The sequence below is a fragment of the Onychostoma macrolepis genome, chromosome 11 (assembly GCF_012432095.1).
Source record: "Onychostoma macrolepis isolate SWU-2019 chromosome 11, ASM1243209v1, whole genome shotgun sequence".
Taxonomy (NCBI): Eukaryota; Metazoa; Chordata; class Actinopteri; order Cypriniformes; family Cyprinidae; genus Onychostoma; species Onychostoma macrolepis.
In genome coordinates this window covers 27,554,549-27,573,920 of record NC_081165.1, presented here as the reverse complement: position 1 = coordinate 27,573,920, position 19,372 = coordinate 27,554,549, and the positions used below count along the sequence as shown (strand labels likewise).

Here is a 19,372-nt window from a genome sequence, read left to right as displayed (position 1 = left end):
CAACCCTACAAACCAGGGTTTTTTTCCCCAATATTTGGTCCTAATTTCTTTCACGTTCTACATAAGAAAGAAATGCATACAGTTTTGGAACGAGTATATTTGGGTGAACTATCCCTTTAATGCACATATTTATAAATCCATCCACAGATTTCACTCACAATCATCAGAAGATTCTGCTGATTCTGGGCTGTTGAGTTAAATCTGACATACAGAAAGTGGTTTGACTGTGTAGATGTGTGTGTGTGTGTGTGTGTGTGCATCAGCTGCAGTGAATGTAGTTCTGTTTGTCATGATACATTTTCATTAGCAGCGCTGCTGTACTCTGTTCACTGTACTGTACATTCAGTCAGATGAGCAATAAGACAGTTTAATTAGCAAGTCTAATCAATAATCTGTCTAATTGTTATTATAATGGACAGAAGGTCAGTTTGATAGGGCGGTGCAGTATGAGCATGCATGTTTTCTTCACACCTCCGTTTAACGACTCAGAAACGGCTGAGCCTCATCAGCCAATCAGAGCGCTCGTCCCAAGGCTGGCCTGGAAACCCAGCGTCTCCGGCGAGAGTAATCACCCCACTCTCCGTAACGAGGACAGCCGGGGTCCCACTGCAGCCGGGACGTCTTATTTTACCTCACGCACGCTCAGAGTCACAGTGAGGCTGCTGCAGCCATGCAAGAGATATAATAAACATGCAAATGTTTAATAAACCCATGTGACGTGAGATCTGCTGTATGTTAAGTGTAGAGAACATGCATCTGCTTCATGCAACCCTATATAGCACATACACTCATGCACAGCTTTCATGAAACATGCACAAATATATAGCTATTAATGCACACATTACAGCTGAACAATAGTTAATGCAAATCAGTGCCATAATGTGGTGCACATGCTATAAAGTGTTCAGTCAGAATATTTAATTATTAATATGTCATTTTTTATGTCTCTTCAAAAATGTTTAGATTCTCAATTTTAAGTTCTTAATATAAGAATCAAATTCAATCAGTCAATTTTTTTTGTACAAATCTCAAAACAGTTCGATTGTTTTTACGAATTAATTTATTGCTTTTTTTGTCTCTTCATTTTGACACTGATATCAGAATTTTTTTTTTACTATTTCCAAACTTTTTCAAGAAAGGGTGTACATGTGTTGTTGCTTTTTTTCAAATTGTGTAATTTTTTAAAAATTATTTTCTTAAATATATTATTTTATTATTACTTTTAAAATATTAGTTTTGTTGAACATATAACTGAGAGGACTGCCACAGTCACAGATGTAAAATCACATTCATATTTTTAAAATCACTGTCATGGCAAAAAAAAAAAAGCACAAAATTATTGATTTATATAATTAAAAATGTATTTAAAAATAAGAAATAGAATCAGAATTTTTATTGCTTTAATTATTTATTTAAACATTTTAATTTAATGCTAACTTGCACACATTATATAAACGTTATTAAATTTGTCTTTAATTTCTTTTGTTACTTTGTTACCATCTTCAAGAATCGACTAAAAGCACATCTCTTCCATCTTTACTTGACCCTCTAACTCTAGCACTCTATTCTAATTCTATTCTTTAAAAAAAAAAAACTTGCCCCTTTTAGACTTTCACTCAATTCATTTACAAACTGCTTGCTTTCTTTAAAAAACGAACACTAGCTTTTCTATTCTTTTTGAATTCTATCTGTTTTCTTTTTATTATACAATTAACAAAAAGCAAAACAGGCCTCTAAATTATTTTTAAAATCACTGCATCTTGGCAAAAGTGCCATCCACATTTTAATTAATTTATTTAATGAATTGAATGTTAAATTTAAAAACGGAAATAAAATCGACCCATTTATTGCTTCAATTTTAATTAATTAATTTCACCATTTTAATTTAATGATAATTTGCACACATTATAAAGCCTGCAGTCTTATTTTTTTAATCAAGATTATTTGTCTTAAATACGTTATTTATATAATTGCATTAATGTGTTTAGACATCATGTTAATATGTAAGTAGTGATCTGTGCACTAGGGGTCGCTGTTTCTGTTATTAACTTCTTCCTTTGTTACATTAAGTTCATTTATGGGTTCCAAAAATTGCACCATAGCCTAAACAAATGAGTTCAGGTGATGCGAGTTGTGTTGGTTTCGGTGTTAGCAGGGCTGATCTCACTATACGTTCATTGAACAGCCCAGTCCACCCCCAGACAAAGATGGTTGAGGTGTAACCGGGCGGCCCAATGCTGTCCTACAGTCCTGCTGCTCTTCACGACGACGGTGACTCTGAAGAACCACAAACTCTGCCGTTCACCTCAAATACTGTGCTCGTCTGACTCAGCACCTTTCACTTTCACACAATCTGTCATCGTTTACTACAAACTCCTCGTATTTTTGTGGATATTTGCCAATGAAACACGGTTTAGTGGGTATTACCCATAATCCTTTGCTGCTTGGATTTGCATACACAGTCTGATTTACAGAAAAGAGGTTTTCAATGCAGTTTTGACTTTTAAATGTTACTGAATGCCATTTGTAATGTAAGTTATGGCTGTTATTATTGAAATAACCTAATTTTTTAATTTTGTTTATTATTTTGATGAATATTTTTGGTCTTTTAAGGTGGCGCTGCTGGGAATGGACATAGTATCTGCTTTAGTGACCAGACTACAGGAACGCTTCAAAACACAAATAGGAACAGGTGAAAATGTTTCTAAAATAATAATAATAATAATAATAATAATAATTATTATTATCATTAAATAATAATAATATTATCATTATTGAATATTTATTGTATTTTTATAAAAATAAAATGTTTTATTTTTTAATATTACAATGGTTAAAATGTAACACTTTTTAAATAAATATTGTAAAGTTTTATGTATTTGACCACTAATTTGAAACTCATTTGTGTGAGTTTATTGATTTATAACAATACAGATGCTAATAATTTCATAATATGTCTTATATTTGTTTTTCTCTCAGTTCTGCCCAGTTTAATCGATCGTTTAGGTGATTCTAAGGACCAGGTTCGAGATCAAGCGCAGTCACTTCTGTTAAAAATCATGGACCAAGCGGCCAATCCGCAGGTGACACACTTACAGCGTCCCGCTTTATAGAGTAATGTGAAATAAATTGTGGCTAAAACTAATAAAAGTATTATTGTTTGCAGTATGTTTGGGACCGAATGCTGGCCGGATTCAGACATAAAAACAACCGGACCAGAGAAGCTGTTTGCTTTTGCCTTATTTCCACTCTTAATGTGTATGTACCTGGGTTTTTATAAATATTTTGAATCAATTTTAATTTAGATTTTGTTTTTCTTCTTCTCTTTTTAAATAATTCTATATGTTTTAGTAATTTTTAATGTGCTTTTGTCATTTTTAGTAGTAAAAAAAAAGAAAAAGGTTTTTATTAGTGCTGTCAACGATTAATCGCATCCAAAATAAAAGTTTTTGTTTACATAATATATATATATATATATATATATATATATATATATATATATATATATATATGCATGTATATATTTAAGAAAAATATGTTTATATTTTAAATATATTTATATATAATATCAATTATATGAATATAAATATATACATGTAAATATTTTCAAAATATATACTGTGTGTGTGTGTGTATTTATATATATATATATATATATATACATAATAAATATACACAGCACACACATATATATTATGTAAACAAAAACTTTTACTTTGGATGCGATTAATCATTTGACAGCACTAGTTTTATACATTTAATATTTCAGTTTTAGTTTGTTATTTTTGTACATCAAGGTAAACTAAATTAAAATAAGAAATGTTGCACAGACAACTATTTTCAATAAATAAATACATGAATGAATGAATGAATAAACAAATAGTTTTCAGTGTTTTATTTCAGGTAACATACAGTACATTTATTTGATGGTTTTAGCTTCAGTATTAATTTACTATAAAAACCCTAATTTACTTTTATTCAAAACTGTGTTTGTTTTCATGTTTTGCAGATACGGAGCTCACGGTTTAACCCTCAGCAAGATTGTTCCTCATATCTGTCATCTGTTAGGAGACCCGGCGAGTCAGGTGAGAGGGTTTGTAGTGTTGTGGTCTATGGATCCCCCTGCTGGTCATCACAGGAACTGCTGCTGACCTCCACAGTACTGTGGCTATACTATGGTATAGTGATGGAAATACCATGCTAATGTGTTTATATAACATGTTATTGGACATTTACTTTATTCAGTCATATTTACATGCCACTATATAGATACTTGGAGTACCACAATGCAATGCAGTGCGCTCAGCTTCTACTGTTTTTGTTATGGCATGAATGACTGTGGCTGTTTCTGGTCAGGTTCGTGACGGTGCGATGAACTGTCTGGTGGAGATTTACAGACACGTCGGGGAGAGAGTGAGGATGGATCTGGGGAAGAAGGGGCTGCCGCAGTCACGGTAATAAAATCACATAAATAACAGTTATTATCATTAAAATCACTTCTTCATAACAACAGTGTCAACCACATTTTACAGAAAATATTTTATGTGATTTATTAAAAATGTATTTTAATTTTAGTTTTGTTTTAATTTAATGTTTAATTAAATTAAAATTTAATTTAATAAGTGTTATAATTTTTTTTAACTTATTTACAGTGCCAGTGCTTTTTATTCTTCATCTTTTTTTCTTTTTTTTGTTACAGTGCCATCTACATTTAAAAAAAAAAAAAGAAACATTTTAATGGGAATTGAATTGAATTTTTAACATTTTGATGTATTTTTAATGTAGTGATTTTTAAAAAAAGTTATTATAAAAAATATTTATAATATACTTTCTTTTTATTTTTTTCTGCTACAATGCCATCCATATTTTACAAAACATTATGTAATCTATTGAAAATGTATTAAAATTTGAGAAATATTTTTTAGATTAAATTTTTATGACAATTTAATTTTGAACAATTTAATTTTAAATGAACTTTTTAAAATTCTAACACCATTTTTAATTGAATGATTATTTATGAGTTATTCAAAAAATAAAAAACTGTAATTAATTTATATTTTCTTAATTGTCTTTGGTTTTATTTATTTACAGTGCACAAACCACTTCACAGTTTTGATATTGTATAGGCTACTTTTTATATAATTTTTTATATTTATATAAAAATCTTTTATCATATTACTTTTTGCTTTTATACTTTTTACAATATATTACAGTACTCTTTATACTTTTGCTTTTATACTTTTTGTATTTAGTTAATCAATCAATTTATTTATGTATCCCTTTATGATATGTTTAGTAAAACTCCGACTTATAAAAGAACACTTTATTGTTTGCTGTGTTGCAGGTTTGACAGTCCTTGTGTGTATCTGTGTTAGATTTCTGCTCTTTTATGATGAGATGGAGACTAATGAAGTCTTTCCTCTGTCTGTTTTGTTCAGGTTGAATGTGATTTTCAGCAGGTTTGATGAAGTCCAGAGGTCTGGGAACATGATCCTGTCCTCAGGTGAGTCAGTCTTGTTATATTTGATGTCATATATGATGATCTGTGACACTGTCGGCTGTAAATCACTCTCTATCACTGTGAAACCGTATGAAAGCTCTATCAGGTGCTGTATATGAAGTTACCGGCTCATAAACTGAGCTTTCTTCTGTGTGTGTGAAATGCTCGCCGCTGAGATTGTTCCCATTGTTAGGCCATTGTTTCCTCGCTGCCCCAGTTTCAGTGTGTGTGTGTGTGTGTGTGTGTGTGTGTGTTGGTTTGGGACGGTGGAATGTGGACTGACTTCGTCTGTTCTCGTCTTTTCCACAAGTTTTCGTCTTTTATATTGTTTTTAGCCCCCATTATGCATTCAGGCTCTGAAAGAATAATTATTTTATAAAACAGTCATAAGTTAATATTTTACAACCATATTGTATATGTTTAGCAACTTCTCATAAATAAGTAAATGTGATAAAAAATGTATCTACTTGAGGAATTCTTTGAAATTTCAAATTACACATAAACCACACACAACAAAGAAAAAAAATGTATGTATGTATGTATATATATAAAATGTATTTTATTTTTCTTAATATTGATGGGATATATCTGAGAATGACCAGTATTAACCCCATTGAAATCAATGGAATTCAGTTAAATTCCTTTGAATTTAACTCATGATTGTTCAAAAACAGTCCAAATTTACGAAACCTACATATTTATTTCTAACAAAACAACATCAAATCAACATAAATATTACTCTGAGAAGTTTTCAAACAAAATAAATTGATTTACTTGCATAAACTTTCATTTTCAGTAACAAGTGATTAAAAGGAACATGTTTATCAACAAAATTCAGTCTCAAAGTGTAAGATAACTTACAAAAGTTTTTGACACTAATATAACTTCATAGTTAATGTTGCAAAAGTATTTTTGACACCTAATGTTACTTCATATATACCCGGGTCAAAAATGACCCGAATGCAAAATGTGTAACATTATTTTTAAATGGTTATATCTCTTAAAAAATAATTGTGAAAATTTGACAAAAATAAATAAAGATGTGTAATTTGAGGGTCTTAAAGCATTTGCAAAGTTTTTTTCCTTTACTAAAAACTCTTTTTTAGAAATGTTAGATCTGACTGATTTACATTTACATTACGATCATATAAATATAAGCATCTGCAACAAATCGCATATTTAAAAAAATAAATAAATAAATTGAGCTGTTTTTTCTTCTGTATTCTCACGATATCAGACTATATGAGCCATAAAACCAGATGCATCAAATATAATACTCAACAAAAAACACATATGCAAATTTTTCTAGTATATTTTGTGTAAAGATTCAGTACTCCACATGACTCGTGCGCTATATTAAGTCTTCTGAAATCATATGATGGTTTTATATGAAGAACAGACTGAATCACTGAAGCTCTGGAATGTTTCAGATTCAAAAACATCAGTTTTTGGTTCATTTTTGTGAGCTATTCCTTTAAATGTGAGTGAGGTCAGTAGAGAGGGAGTCACTGCAGACGAGAGCAGCGCTGTGTGTGTGTGTGTGTTCAGTCACAAGACTAGAGAAACACAGCAGAGCTTCATTACTGCACATCAAGCCTCCGTCATGACAGCAGGGGACGGTAAGACTACTCTGAATGTGTTTCAGTAGAGCGCTGCAGGTGCATTGAAGACGTTTGTTGCGTGTAATGCATGCGAGGATCAAGCGTTCAGGGTTTGGTCTGATAGTCGCTCTCATTTCTGCATCTTCTCAATGTCTCGAGCTAATCTCGTATCTCTTTTTTCTTCGGTTTATAGGCTGCAAATGACTTGAAATCAGCATCATTAGCATATTACTGCTGTTTTAACGGCTCGTTGTGTGGCGTGAGTTTGTGAGCCACGTCTCAGGTGTCTGAAGTGCTCTGAAGTATTCATGATCATCAACTTAATATTTGATGCTCTGCCACCCGTTTCTGATGGCTTTAGCTGCTCTCACAGTCACCCGAGGCTCTTCAAGAGCAAAATAGGCCTGTTATCACCTTGTTTTCACCTGGTATTTACATCTCCAATGTGTTCACCACTAGTCTTTCTCTGATTTTGTGACTAACATTTCTATAAAGTGCAAAAATAAAATGCATCGGAAAAGGTTTGCACAAATTGCATTAAATGTAAGTTGCATGAAAACGTATTGATCTAATTGGAGAGAAAAGTTAGCATCCAGCCACTTCATTGTGAATGTTAAATTTATATATTGTAATACTTATTTGAGGAATATTATTGTATTAGTGTATAGTCAAAGTAAAAAGAGCAGATGAACACAAAACAGCAAAACAAAATAAAGTTAAAGAGGCTAAACTTTATCATTCATCTGAACTCTGCTCGTATGTTTTTATATGTTCTTATGCCCTACACATGCATTAAATGTGTTTTTCTAGCGTATTTCTCAGGTAATATCAATAGTGTGACATATTTCAGATATGCTAATATTTCTACTCCTCTGAGAGTAGAAAAAAATGAGTATATCTTATGTAGTTTCCATTTTAAATAGTAAAAACTCAAGTATAGTTTTTGCTGTCAAAAAAGCTGGCATGGCATTAAAACAAACAAACTCTAGGACAGTGTTCATCTGTTTGAGTTTCACAAATTTAATACTAGCACTAAAATAAGCACTTGACTTTACAACCACACAAATAAAATGGGTTAATAATAGTCTATAGAGTGTTTCAGTGACTGTAATCAACAGAAAATGAGCCGTGCTTGTGATTTCAGAGGCTGAATGTTGTTTTTGTGCTGCGTTTCTCGGCTGCCAATTAACATGCTGTGATCAACAGAAGTCTGTACATGAGCTTCACAGCAGCTTCAGCGTTAGATGGCGACACCATGAAAGCTAAAGGAGCTCTGTGCAGTTTAAGACGGTCTTAACACCGTTCTAATGAAAGCGTGTGCTCCGTTTGAGAAACGCTGAAGGGATTTCGCTGTGTTTACAGCATCTTGTGTGTGTTTCGTAAGAGAGAGAGAGTGTGTGTGGGACGTTTTGAGATCAGCCCACACACACAGCGCAGCAAAAATAAGCAGCTTTGGATTGGACGCACGGCTCAAATAGGACATTTTTTCACCTTCGGTCGGTTCAGCTACTCGTCACTTCATACGCAACACTTTAAGTAGGTTAGAGAGCGATTTGGAGGAAAAATGAGCACCGTTGCTCAGATATTGTGTGTTTTTGTCTTGAAGGAGGGAGATGGATCATGCTGTTTGATGCATTAATGCACACGCAGATACGGAGCAAAATCTCTCATCATTCACCCTAAAATCAAATAAAATGAAGCCTATAATTAGGACTATTCAAAGATTTAAATTAAATTCTTTCTAATGTAAAGAAAAAAATGCTTTTTTATTTATAGATTGTGCAGTATTTATTAATTAGAATGGGTTCTTGTTGAATGCTGAGATAAAATAAAATACAAAATCAAATATAAAGGTTGCCAAAGCAACAACATTTAAGTTACTAAATTGTAAGTTACTTTAATTGAAGTTACTAAAATAACTAAAACATAATAAAACATACAGTATTAAAAAAGTGACAAAAACACAACAAAAATGCTAAAACTTGAACTAAAATTCAAATGAAAACAGAAAATATAAAAAATAAAATCTAATTGAAAATAGTAACAAAAACAATAATAATATATTAGTAATACTACTGAGTCAGAAATATATCCATCAAATTGATTAATTAGGTGTTTATTGAGATGATAAACTTAGATTAAGAAAGTGTTCACTTCTTATTCCTAAATTTACAGTTATTTACTTCATCTTTTATGTTTTTAGGGTGAAGTTTGAGATAATATTGTGTACAAATTAATTTTTTTTTTTTTTTTTTTTTTTACATATATATATTGTGTGCATCTCATTAGCTTGGATAAATGTATTATATGTGCATTTTGGCATGATATCAGCCGTCCTGCTGTAATAAACTGCAATATTTATGAAGAATTAGTCAGAGATTGAAGAAATTGATTGTTAATAACGATTCACAACAAAGCAGCTTCACAGTAATAAACATGAAAATAACAGTATTAATTACAGTACGTTAAATGAATCAATTCTAAAACAAATTTGATTATATAAGTAGCTCTAAAAAAAGAAGATTATTCATGATCACTTCAGTTCAGTAGTATTATTTGCATTTTAAACCCCAGTAATTGTGAGTAACATTATATTTACCTCTTAAATATTTTTCAGTGAATATGGCAATATTGTGCCGTATGAAACTCGGTTTTATAAAGTTTTCCTTTCATTAAAAGTGCCTTATGAAAGATTCTGTTGCATTCACTTGTTTAGGAGTCTATATAATGTATTTCATCTGATATTATTAGATATGTTTGGTCCTCCTTCATCAGTTTTCTGTGAGCTGCATCACATATATTGAATGTTGGGCTTGTGTTTCTCACATTCCTCTCATTCTGTCTTAATGAGGATTATTAGATTCGCTCGGAGCAGACAGACGTCAATACAGCAGCAGCATATTTCATCTGCTCTAAAGACTAAAGACTTTGGTGTCAGACACATTTCTGAAATCATTTGTTAGCATGTGACGTTAAACGCTGAAAGACATCTTTTAGATCAGTTTTTAGGTGTTTTTTGGTGAAGCCTGTCCTAAATCACAGCATCAGGACAGAATCTGAACCAGTTATCAACATTGAACTCGCATAACACATACAGGATCACATAATTCAACTTACAGTAAAAAATAAAAATATTAATATTACACCCTACTGCATGCCTAGACCTAAAAATCTAAATTTTGGAATTAGCACAGAAGATGTTCTGTAACACAAAGTACTCATTAGTTTTAGTGTTCTGCCACCTGCTGGTGAAATGTGAGATTTTTTTTTTTTTTAATGATCTGATATTCATCACAATATTCTTAAATAATTCAAATATTAAAGTTTTTTTTTATTTTGCATTTTGACTTATAACCAGAGCTCTGATTATTTGCTTTGATTATTTAATATGTTTTTAACCAGTAAGGATTATAAATAGTGATGTTTCATCTCAGACAAAGTTATGAATTTTGAACTCAAAAACTAATTAAAGATGGCTTCTATGTAAATTTAATTGTACACACACGCACACACACATGCACACACACACGCACACATGCACGCACACACGCACGCACACACACACATGCACTCACACACACACACACACACACACACACACACACACAGAAACATGTCTGTCAGTGTAATACAGGCCTGTTCTGACTCTTTCTGCAGCGTTATTGTGTGTGTTTGCTGTATTATCTGCTGTTTGTCAGTCAGTGTGTGACGGTGTGTTTGTCAGCGATGAGTGTGTGATTTCAGTCAGAGTCATGAGCGGATGCAGTCAGCTGTTTGGATGACTCTGTGTGTGTGTGTGTGTGTGTGTGTGTGTGGAAGAGCACTGATCTGATGAGTAATCCAGGACTGATGTCACCAGTCATTTTTAATGTCTCCCTTTTTTGCTCATTATTTTTATCAGACTGTAAATGTATTTAGATATTTAGATGTATAGACTATTGCTGCTTATATTAGTAATTATATATTTGTAAAAATGATACTAATTATTTATTAGTATAATTAGACTGCCTCCTCCCTTTTTGACCTGCATTCTCTCTCAGACCCCGCCCTCTAGAGACAGGTCAGCCAATCCAAACCTGTAGGCTTCAGTGATAATTATATTTTATGTTTATTTATTTTTATTATTTTTCATTTTGTATTTTATAACATTTTACACAAAATTGGTTCTTTTTTTAATTAGCTTTTTAATTAACTTTTTGTTAACTTTTTTGTTATTTTATTAATTTTTATTGTTATTGTTATTTTATATCTTTTTTATTACATTATATATTTATATATATGTTTCTTGTACAATATTCATATTAATATGCATTATTATTATTATTATCAATAATAATAATTGTTATTTATTTATTTATTATTACTATAACCATCCTTTTGACTCGCCTTCTCTCTTACTCTATTTTTATGCTTTTTATTTTTAAATATTTTAATTCTGTCTTTTTCTTATTTTTCATTGTACACTAAATTTGACCAAAATATTATTTAAAAATATTTTATTAGTATTATTTATATATATATATTTATATAAATTAATATTAAGTTAAATTTCTTTATATGAAATTGTATTTAAATTTTTTTTTTTTTATTTCATTAAATTATTTTATTAATTTTAATTTTTTACACTGGTATTATGAGATAACTGGACCACCACTCACTGAATTAAACATGCAATTAAGCGAGGTCATGTGACAACAGTGCATACATACTGCATACTGTTTCACATACGATCTAAAAACAGTATGCAGTGTGCATGTAGTGAGCGGTATGCTAGTATTCAATTCTGAACACAGCCCATATGTGAGGCTCCTCCCCCTGCCCTCCTCCACCCAGTGATGTGGGCGGAGCTTCATCAGTAATTGCTCATCCCAGCATGCTCCAGTTTCCACACACACTCACACACACACACACACACACACACACAGGGAGGGGTCGCGTGCCGCTGGAGGCTGTGTCAGAATGAGGCAGCGTGGGAAAGCGTGACGATATGTTGAGGAAGCTGGTGTGCCGGAGGATCTGCGCCTGTAAGCGTTTCTCTGTCTGAGCACTGCATGACCGGAGAGACGGAGACAGACCGACAGACATAGACGCGCATCTGTAGCTCTCTGTGATAGCGACTCACATCTGTCTGTCTCTCTGCCTCTGTCCTTCTGAAATCTGATCGCTGTGATTAAATGCTGCATGCAGACCGTGTGTGTGTGTGTGTGTGTGTGTGTGTGTTTTGCATTTATGTCCTCAACCTTTAAATTGAAAATGCTTAATAGACATAAATAATGTATTCATTAAGATATACAAATGCCTTGTGAGGGTTAGAGGACAGAAAGTGTCATTTTCTCAGTGTAAAAACAAGAACAAAAGTGTGTTTGTAGACAGAAAATTGCATCATTAACTATTATTACAATTAGACTGCCTCCATCCTTTTGACTTGCCTTCTGTATTTTTATGCGTTTTTGTTTTTAAATAAGATATTTTAATTCAGTCTTTTTTTTTGTTTTGTTTTCATTTTGCATCAGATTGGACCAAAAAATTATTTCCATTTTTAATTTTATATTAAAATCATACTTTATATTAAAATTTCAATAATATTTTGTTAATTATTTTATTTAATTAATTAAAATGTCCTTGTAACCTGCATTATGAAAACTTTCAATTAAAAATGCTTAATAAACATGTAAAATAACATATTAATTAAAATATACACAATATAAGAACAAATGTGTGTTTGCAGTTGTCTCCAGAAATTTCATTATTACTTATTATTGTTATTATTAGTCTGCCTCCATCCTTTTGCCTTTTCTATTTTTCTTTTTTATGCTTTTTAAAATTTTTAAATAAGATATTTTAATTTAATCTTTTTCTTCTTATTTTTCATTTTACACAAAATATGCAAAATACTATTTTTAGTTTTATTGGTATTAATTATATATTTGCATTTTTATATTTAAATTATATGTTATATAAAAATGTGTATAATTAGTATATTTTCTAAATTATTTTATTTATTTTATTAAATTAACTAAATTATTTAATTCATTTATGGCCACCAAATGTCCTCACAACATGCCTTATGGAAACTTTCAGTGGAAAATGCTTAATAAACCTGTAAAATAAGGTATTAATTAAAATGTGCTAATTGTTTGTGAGGGTGACAGAAAATGTCATTTTCTCCATGTAAAAACAAGGATATGTGTACAAATGTGTGTTTGCAGACAAAATTGTTCTCAGAAATTGCTTGAAATCATTTTGGGGGTGTATCATAAATCATAAATTAAGTCAATAATGTTTAAGTTCTCTTTTAGGGGCCAGAGATGGGTTTGAGTCTGTTTTTTTTTTTAATGTAAAAATAATAGATGTTTGTGGTTTAGATGTCTGGATGAATGTGTGTTTGTTTCCCTGGAGGTTTCTGGAGTAGTTCGGAGCATGTTAGAGGGCCGTTCGCAGTGAAGGATTGTGGGAGAGAGGTGTTGACACTAATGCATTATGAATAAGGTCGGGTGGGGGTGTGTGTGTGTGTATAAATAATTCATGGCGATTGATTGCTGGTCTGGCAGATTTTGGTGATGTTTCCTCACGTGAGCAGCTCTACCGGGGTTTCCTGAGCTGCTGAGTGAAGGAGGTGACGTCCTTCAGATTCACACACACACACACACACACACACACACACACACACAGAGACACACAGACACACACACACACACACACAGCACATCTGAAGTCTGTAGGTGCAGCGTAATATCAGGATGTTCAGATGAACATCTGCGGGTTTTACAGCCTTGTCTTATTCATTCTTGTTTTGTTTGCATGCATTAAGCTGAATCTAACTTGTAGTGCAAACCAGGGTTGTTATGGTTCACTGAAAGAAAAGCTATTAAAAGACATTATTTTAATTTAATTGATTAAGAACAAAGGCAAAATAAAATAAAACATAAACATTGGATTATTGGATGGAAAAACATCACAAAATTTTAAATAAACGTGTAAAAATACAATTAGAAAAAACAAATGTAAATATATATGTGAGCCTGGACCACAAAAGGAGTCATAAGTAGCACGATTATATTTGTAGCAATAGCCAACAATACATTGTATGGGTCAAAATGATTGATTTTTCTTTTATGCCAAAAATCATTAGGATATTAAGTAAAGATCATGTTCCATGAAGATATTTTGTAAATTTCTTACCATAAATATATCAAAATGTAATTTTTGATTAGTAATATGCATTGCTAAGAACTTAATTTCGACAACTTTAAAGGCGATTTTCTCAATATTTTGATTTTTTTGCACCCTCAGATTCCAGATTTTCAAATAGTTGTATCTCAGCCAAATATTGTCTGATCCTAACAAACCATACATCAATGGAAAGAATATTTATTCAGCTTTTCCGATCAAAAATCTGAAAAAGGATCAAAAATCGACCCTTATGACTGGTTTTGTGGTCCTGGGTCACATATGTGCATGTGGAAAAAAGCATATATAAACCTAATAAAAATAATAATAAAAATTAAATTAATACAATTACAAATTACCCTTTAAAACCTTTAAACCCTTAAACAAACACTAAATATAGCTGCAAGCAGCGATGACGGGCCCAAGCCATCAGTGCAACCGCCACCCTGGTGGCATCAAAAAAAAGGGGCACATGCATTTACAGTAACCATCTGGCAGTCTGGTTTTAAGGGATACAGCAATGAAAGGGTTAATCCAAACCATCAAGACTGTAAAAGACTGTTACTTTAATAAATCACCATGGCAACACCGTTCAATATATCCAAAATGCATTCACAATTTAAGTTCCTCAATGTTTTCCAGTCTTGTTGACAAAGTTTGGTGTGAATTCTATGATTTTCTTAGGACTAGTGTGCAATAATTCACGGCTATATTTTTCCAAAAATCCACATTCGATGCAAAATAACCGATTTGATGAGAACAATGTATGTACCGAGTTTGGTGTCTGTAGCTAAAACTAACCCCCCAACTTTTGTCAAAAGGTGGCGCTATAGACTGCTTCCTCCACGCCCTTTCATGAGCTTTTGCCAGTGTCTATCTATCATTAATACTGATATGTGTGTTGAGTTTCATGGAATTCTAAGCATGTTATCTGCCTCAAAATCACCGTAAAAGAATATTCAAGTTTGACACATTGCCATGCCAACAGTATTTTAGATATCAATATTCCTTCAACAGTTTTACATCGCCCGTGTTTTGACATTATTCTGATGAAGTTTGAAGCAAATCGAGTAAAAATAAGATGCTGAATTCAAAGTATTTTGAAAATGACACACTTCCTGCTGCCAGTTGGTGGCGCTATAACTTTGACTCCTAATAGTCACATCTTTGCGATCGGCATGATACAACGAACAAACCACTGAAGTTTGATCAAAATCAGACAATGAACGTGGACTTTATTAGATACTTCCTGTTTCTCATTTCTCGCCATAATTCATCACCTCGCCACGGGCAAACCGTTCGAGATATCAAAAATCCCTTCGCGGTTTAGCATCCCCAATTTCTTGGGATCATGGTCACCAAGTTTGGTGGCAATTGGTTGGAAATCCTCAGAGGAGTATATCAAATTCCAGAGCATGCGCTTTTCAAACAGCCCTGAATAGCCGACTTCTGTTGGGCGGAGCCTATGACATGCAGCGTGAAAGTTTTTCAGCTCAATGAGATCTATATGTGTACAGAGTTTCATATGAATACGTGCAAGTATGTGTGGGCTATACATCAAGTTTTCCGACTGTGTTCCACGGGGCGCTGTAGAGCCCCTGTGCCACGCCCGGGTCCCAGCCTCTGCGGCTTCCTAATGCCTAATTCCTAATGCCAATACAAAAAGTCAAAATGTTTATAACAACATTTGATCCTTCGGATGAGACGTTTAACCGAGATCCTGACTCTCTGTGGTCATTAAAAATCCCATGGCACTTCTCGTAACGAGTAGGGATGTAACCCCTGTGTCCTGGCCAAATTCCCCCCACTGGCCCTTATCAATCATGGCCTCCTAATAATCCCCAATCCACTTGATTGGCTTTATGACTCTCTCTCCTCTCCACCTGTAGCTGGTGTGTGGTGAGCGCACTGGCGCCGTTGTCCTGTGGCTGCCGTCGCATCATCCAGGTGGATGCTGCACACTGGTGGTGGTTGAGGAGAGACCCCCCACATGAGTGTAAAGCACTTTGGGTGTACAGCAATACACAATAAAGCGCTATATAAATGCTTCATTCATTCAACTAAATAGTAAATAAATAGTGTTTTCTCTGTCATTCCTCAGATAAGAACATCGATGATGAGGATTCGGTGGATGGAGGTCGTTCCTCGTCATCTTCTAAAGCAGCGTCATCGGTGCGGCGGACGGGATCCATGCGCAGACCGAGCTCCGCGTCCAGCACCAAGAGCTCAGGTGAATGACCTGCATCTCAGAAGCTTGACTGTTATTATACTATTTTTATGAAAATGATGGTTTTGCTTGTGCCTTCTGATTGGGCAATCCAGGGTTCCAGTTTTTCAGTTTTAAAAGCAATAACACATTTCAGTGCCGTGCTGCAATGTAATGCCATATTAGCTGTAGCTATCTTTACAGCCTCAATTAAAACCCACTTAAAATGTAAGAACGTATATCTAAAATATAAAATGTACATATAAATATATAAAATATAAAATGGTATGTATAACTTGTAATATTTTATACACAATTTTATAAATGTTGTTTTTATTTTTATTGTATATATAATAAATGTTATACAATTTAATATTTTTATATGTTATTATTTTGTATAGAATAAAATATATATAAATAAATATTAATTAAAATATTTAAAAATGTTTACAAATATATATATATACACACACACACACACACACACATATAAATATATATATATATATATATATATATATATATATATATATATATATATCAAATAAAAATATAAAATATAAAATCTATATTTAAAACTTACTGGATATGTTGATTGTCCCTATCAGGTAAGGAGAGCTCTGGTGCCGGTGCTGTTGATGAAGAAGACTTCATCCGTGCCTTTGAAGATGTGCCCACCGTACAGGTAAGCATTGGTCAGCTTCGTAACGTTAATATGTTCAACAATGTTAGGGGTCAGTAAGATTTACTCTTTTAATAAATTAATATTTGTTTTCAGCAAGGATGCATTAAATTGTTAAAAGTGACAGTAAAGACAGCAGCCATATTACCCTGTAGCCCAAGACTGGTTGCCCACTGAAGCTAAGCAGGGTTGAGCTGGTCAGTACCTGGATGGGAGACCTCCTGGGAAAACTAGGTTGCTGTTGGAAGAGGTGTTAGTGAGGCCAGCAGGAGGCGCTCACCCTGTGGTCTGTGTGGGTCCTAACACCCCAGTATAGTGATGGGGACATTATACTGTAAAAAGCACCGTCCTTAGGATGAGATGTTAAACCGAGGTCCTGACTCTCTGTGGTTATTAAAAAAAAAATCCCAGGATATCTTTCGAAAAGTGTAGGGGTGTAACCCCGGCATCCTGGCCAAATTTGCCCATTGGCCTCTGACCATCATGGCCTCCTAATCTTCCCCATATCTACTGATTGGCTTCATCACTGTCTCCTCTCCACCAATAAGCTGGTGTGTGGTGGGCGTTCAAGTGCCTAGAAAAGCGCTATGTAAATGTAACAAATTATTATTATCACTAAAGACATTTATAATGTTACAAAAGATTTCTATTTCAAATAAATGCTGTTCTTTTAAACTTTCTATTTATCTGTGAATCCTGAAAAAATTAAATGTATCACAGTCTCCACAAAAACATTGGGCAGCACGTTTTCAACATTGATAATAATCAGAAATGTTTCTTGAGCAGCAAATCAGCATATTAGAATGATTTCTGAAAGATCTTGTGACACTGAAGACTGGAGTAATGATGCTGAAAATACAGCTTTGATCGCAGCAATACATTCAATTTTAATAGATATTCACATAGAAAACAGTTGTTTAAAATCATATTTTTTACTGTATTTTTGATCAAATAACTGCAGAATTGGTGAGCAGAAGAGACTTCTTTCAAAAACATTAAAAACCTTACTGACCCCAAACTACATCCAAATGCATCTCTGTCAGTAACTCAAGGAATCATCAATAACGCAGCAATAACATCTGTAATGTGGAGTGTCAGTCTGGACTCTGCATTCAGTGGTTTTCCATTAGAGATCTCTGGACAGATGCCAGTGTTCAGTGAGTCTGATGACGCTGTTGTTTCGCTCACAGATTTACTCGGCTCGAGAGCTCGAGGACTCCATGAACAAGATCCGAGAAATTCTGTCCAATGACAAACACGATTGGGAACAGCGAGTAGTTGCAGTGAGTGATTTCACATTTATAATGGAATTAAATGGCTGCTTGTTACTCATCGCTCTGGAATACTTGATTGTGATTGGTCGATGGCATCATTCTGTGGTCACGTATTTTGTATAATGACTCCAAACCATATATTTATTCATTGTTTCAGTGATTTTATACATAGCTGTGCTTTCATGCAAGCATGTATATGCTTTCATGTCTCTTGTTTTCTTTCTTCTCACATAATATAAAAATAATCAACATATAATTTAAACTCAAATCAATATTTAATGTCCATCATTTATTCAGTTGTTTAGTTAGAAGGGAAATGTGAAGTCAACTGGTCATTATTGCAAAATTATAGAAGCCAATTTCTGCCACGGGATTTCTATCTCAATTCTGAGTTTACATCACAATTCTGAGTTTATATCCCGTAATTCTGAGTTTATATCTCGCAGTTCTGAGTTTATATTTTGTAATTCTGAGTTTATATCTCAGTTCTGAGTTTACATCTCAGTTCTGAGTTTATATCTCAGTTCTGAGTTTATATCTCAGTTCTGAGTTTACATCACAATTCTGAGTTTACATCACAATTCTGAGTTTACATCTCAATTCTGAGTTTATAGAGTTTACATCTCAGTTCTGAGTTTACATCTCAGTTCTGAGTTTACATCTCAGTTCTGAGTTTACATCTCAGTTCTGAGTTTACATCTCAGTTCTGAGTTTACATCTCAATTCTGAGTTTACATCTCGCAGTTCTGAGTTTATATCTCAATTCTGAGTTTATATCTCGCAGTTCTGAGTTTATATCTCGCAGTTCTGAGTTTATATCTTGCAGTTCTGAGTTTATATCTTGCAGTTCTGAGTTTATATCTCGCAGTTCTGAGTTTATATCTCGCAGTTCTGAGTTTATATTTCGTAATTCTGAGTTTATATCTCAATTCTGAGTTT

At 33.1% G+C, this 19,372-nt stretch overlaps 1 protein-coding gene and 1 non-coding gene across 4 annotated transcripts in view; one reads left to right on the top strand and one right to left on the bottom strand.

Moving 5' to 3' along the window:
- LOC131549104 (CLIP-associating protein 1-B) overlaps nucleotides 1-19,372 on the top strand; it is a 69,370-nt gene that overhangs the window by 7,890 nt on the left and 42,108 nt on the right. For all 3 annotated transcript variants that reach the window (XM_058790932.1, XM_058790931.1, XM_058790930.1), the window contains exons 3-11: nucleotides 2,614-2,692; nucleotides 2,980-3,083; nucleotides 3,167-3,258; nucleotides 4,010-4,085; nucleotides 4,357-4,454; nucleotides 5,439-5,503; nucleotides 16,373-16,501; nucleotides 17,086-17,162; nucleotides 18,350-18,442. In XM_058790932.1, coding sequence (XP_058646915.1) covers nucleotides 2,614-2,692; nucleotides 2,980-3,083; nucleotides 3,167-3,258; nucleotides 4,010-4,085; nucleotides 4,357-4,454; nucleotides 5,439-5,503; nucleotides 16,373-16,501; nucleotides 17,086-17,162; nucleotides 18,350-18,442 — 813 coding nt within the window. The remainder of the gene's footprint in view (nucleotides 1-2,613; nucleotides 2,693-2,979; nucleotides 3,084-3,166; nucleotides 3,259-4,009; nucleotides 4,086-4,356; nucleotides 4,455-5,438; nucleotides 5,504-16,372; nucleotides 16,502-17,085; nucleotides 17,163-18,349; nucleotides 18,443-19,372) is intronic.
- Nucleotides 2,081-2,212, bottom strand: LOC131549968 (U4atac minor spliceosomal RNA). Its single transcript, XR_009273541.1, has one exon. It is a non-coding gene; the product is annotated as a U4atac minor spliceosomal RNA (small nuclear RNA).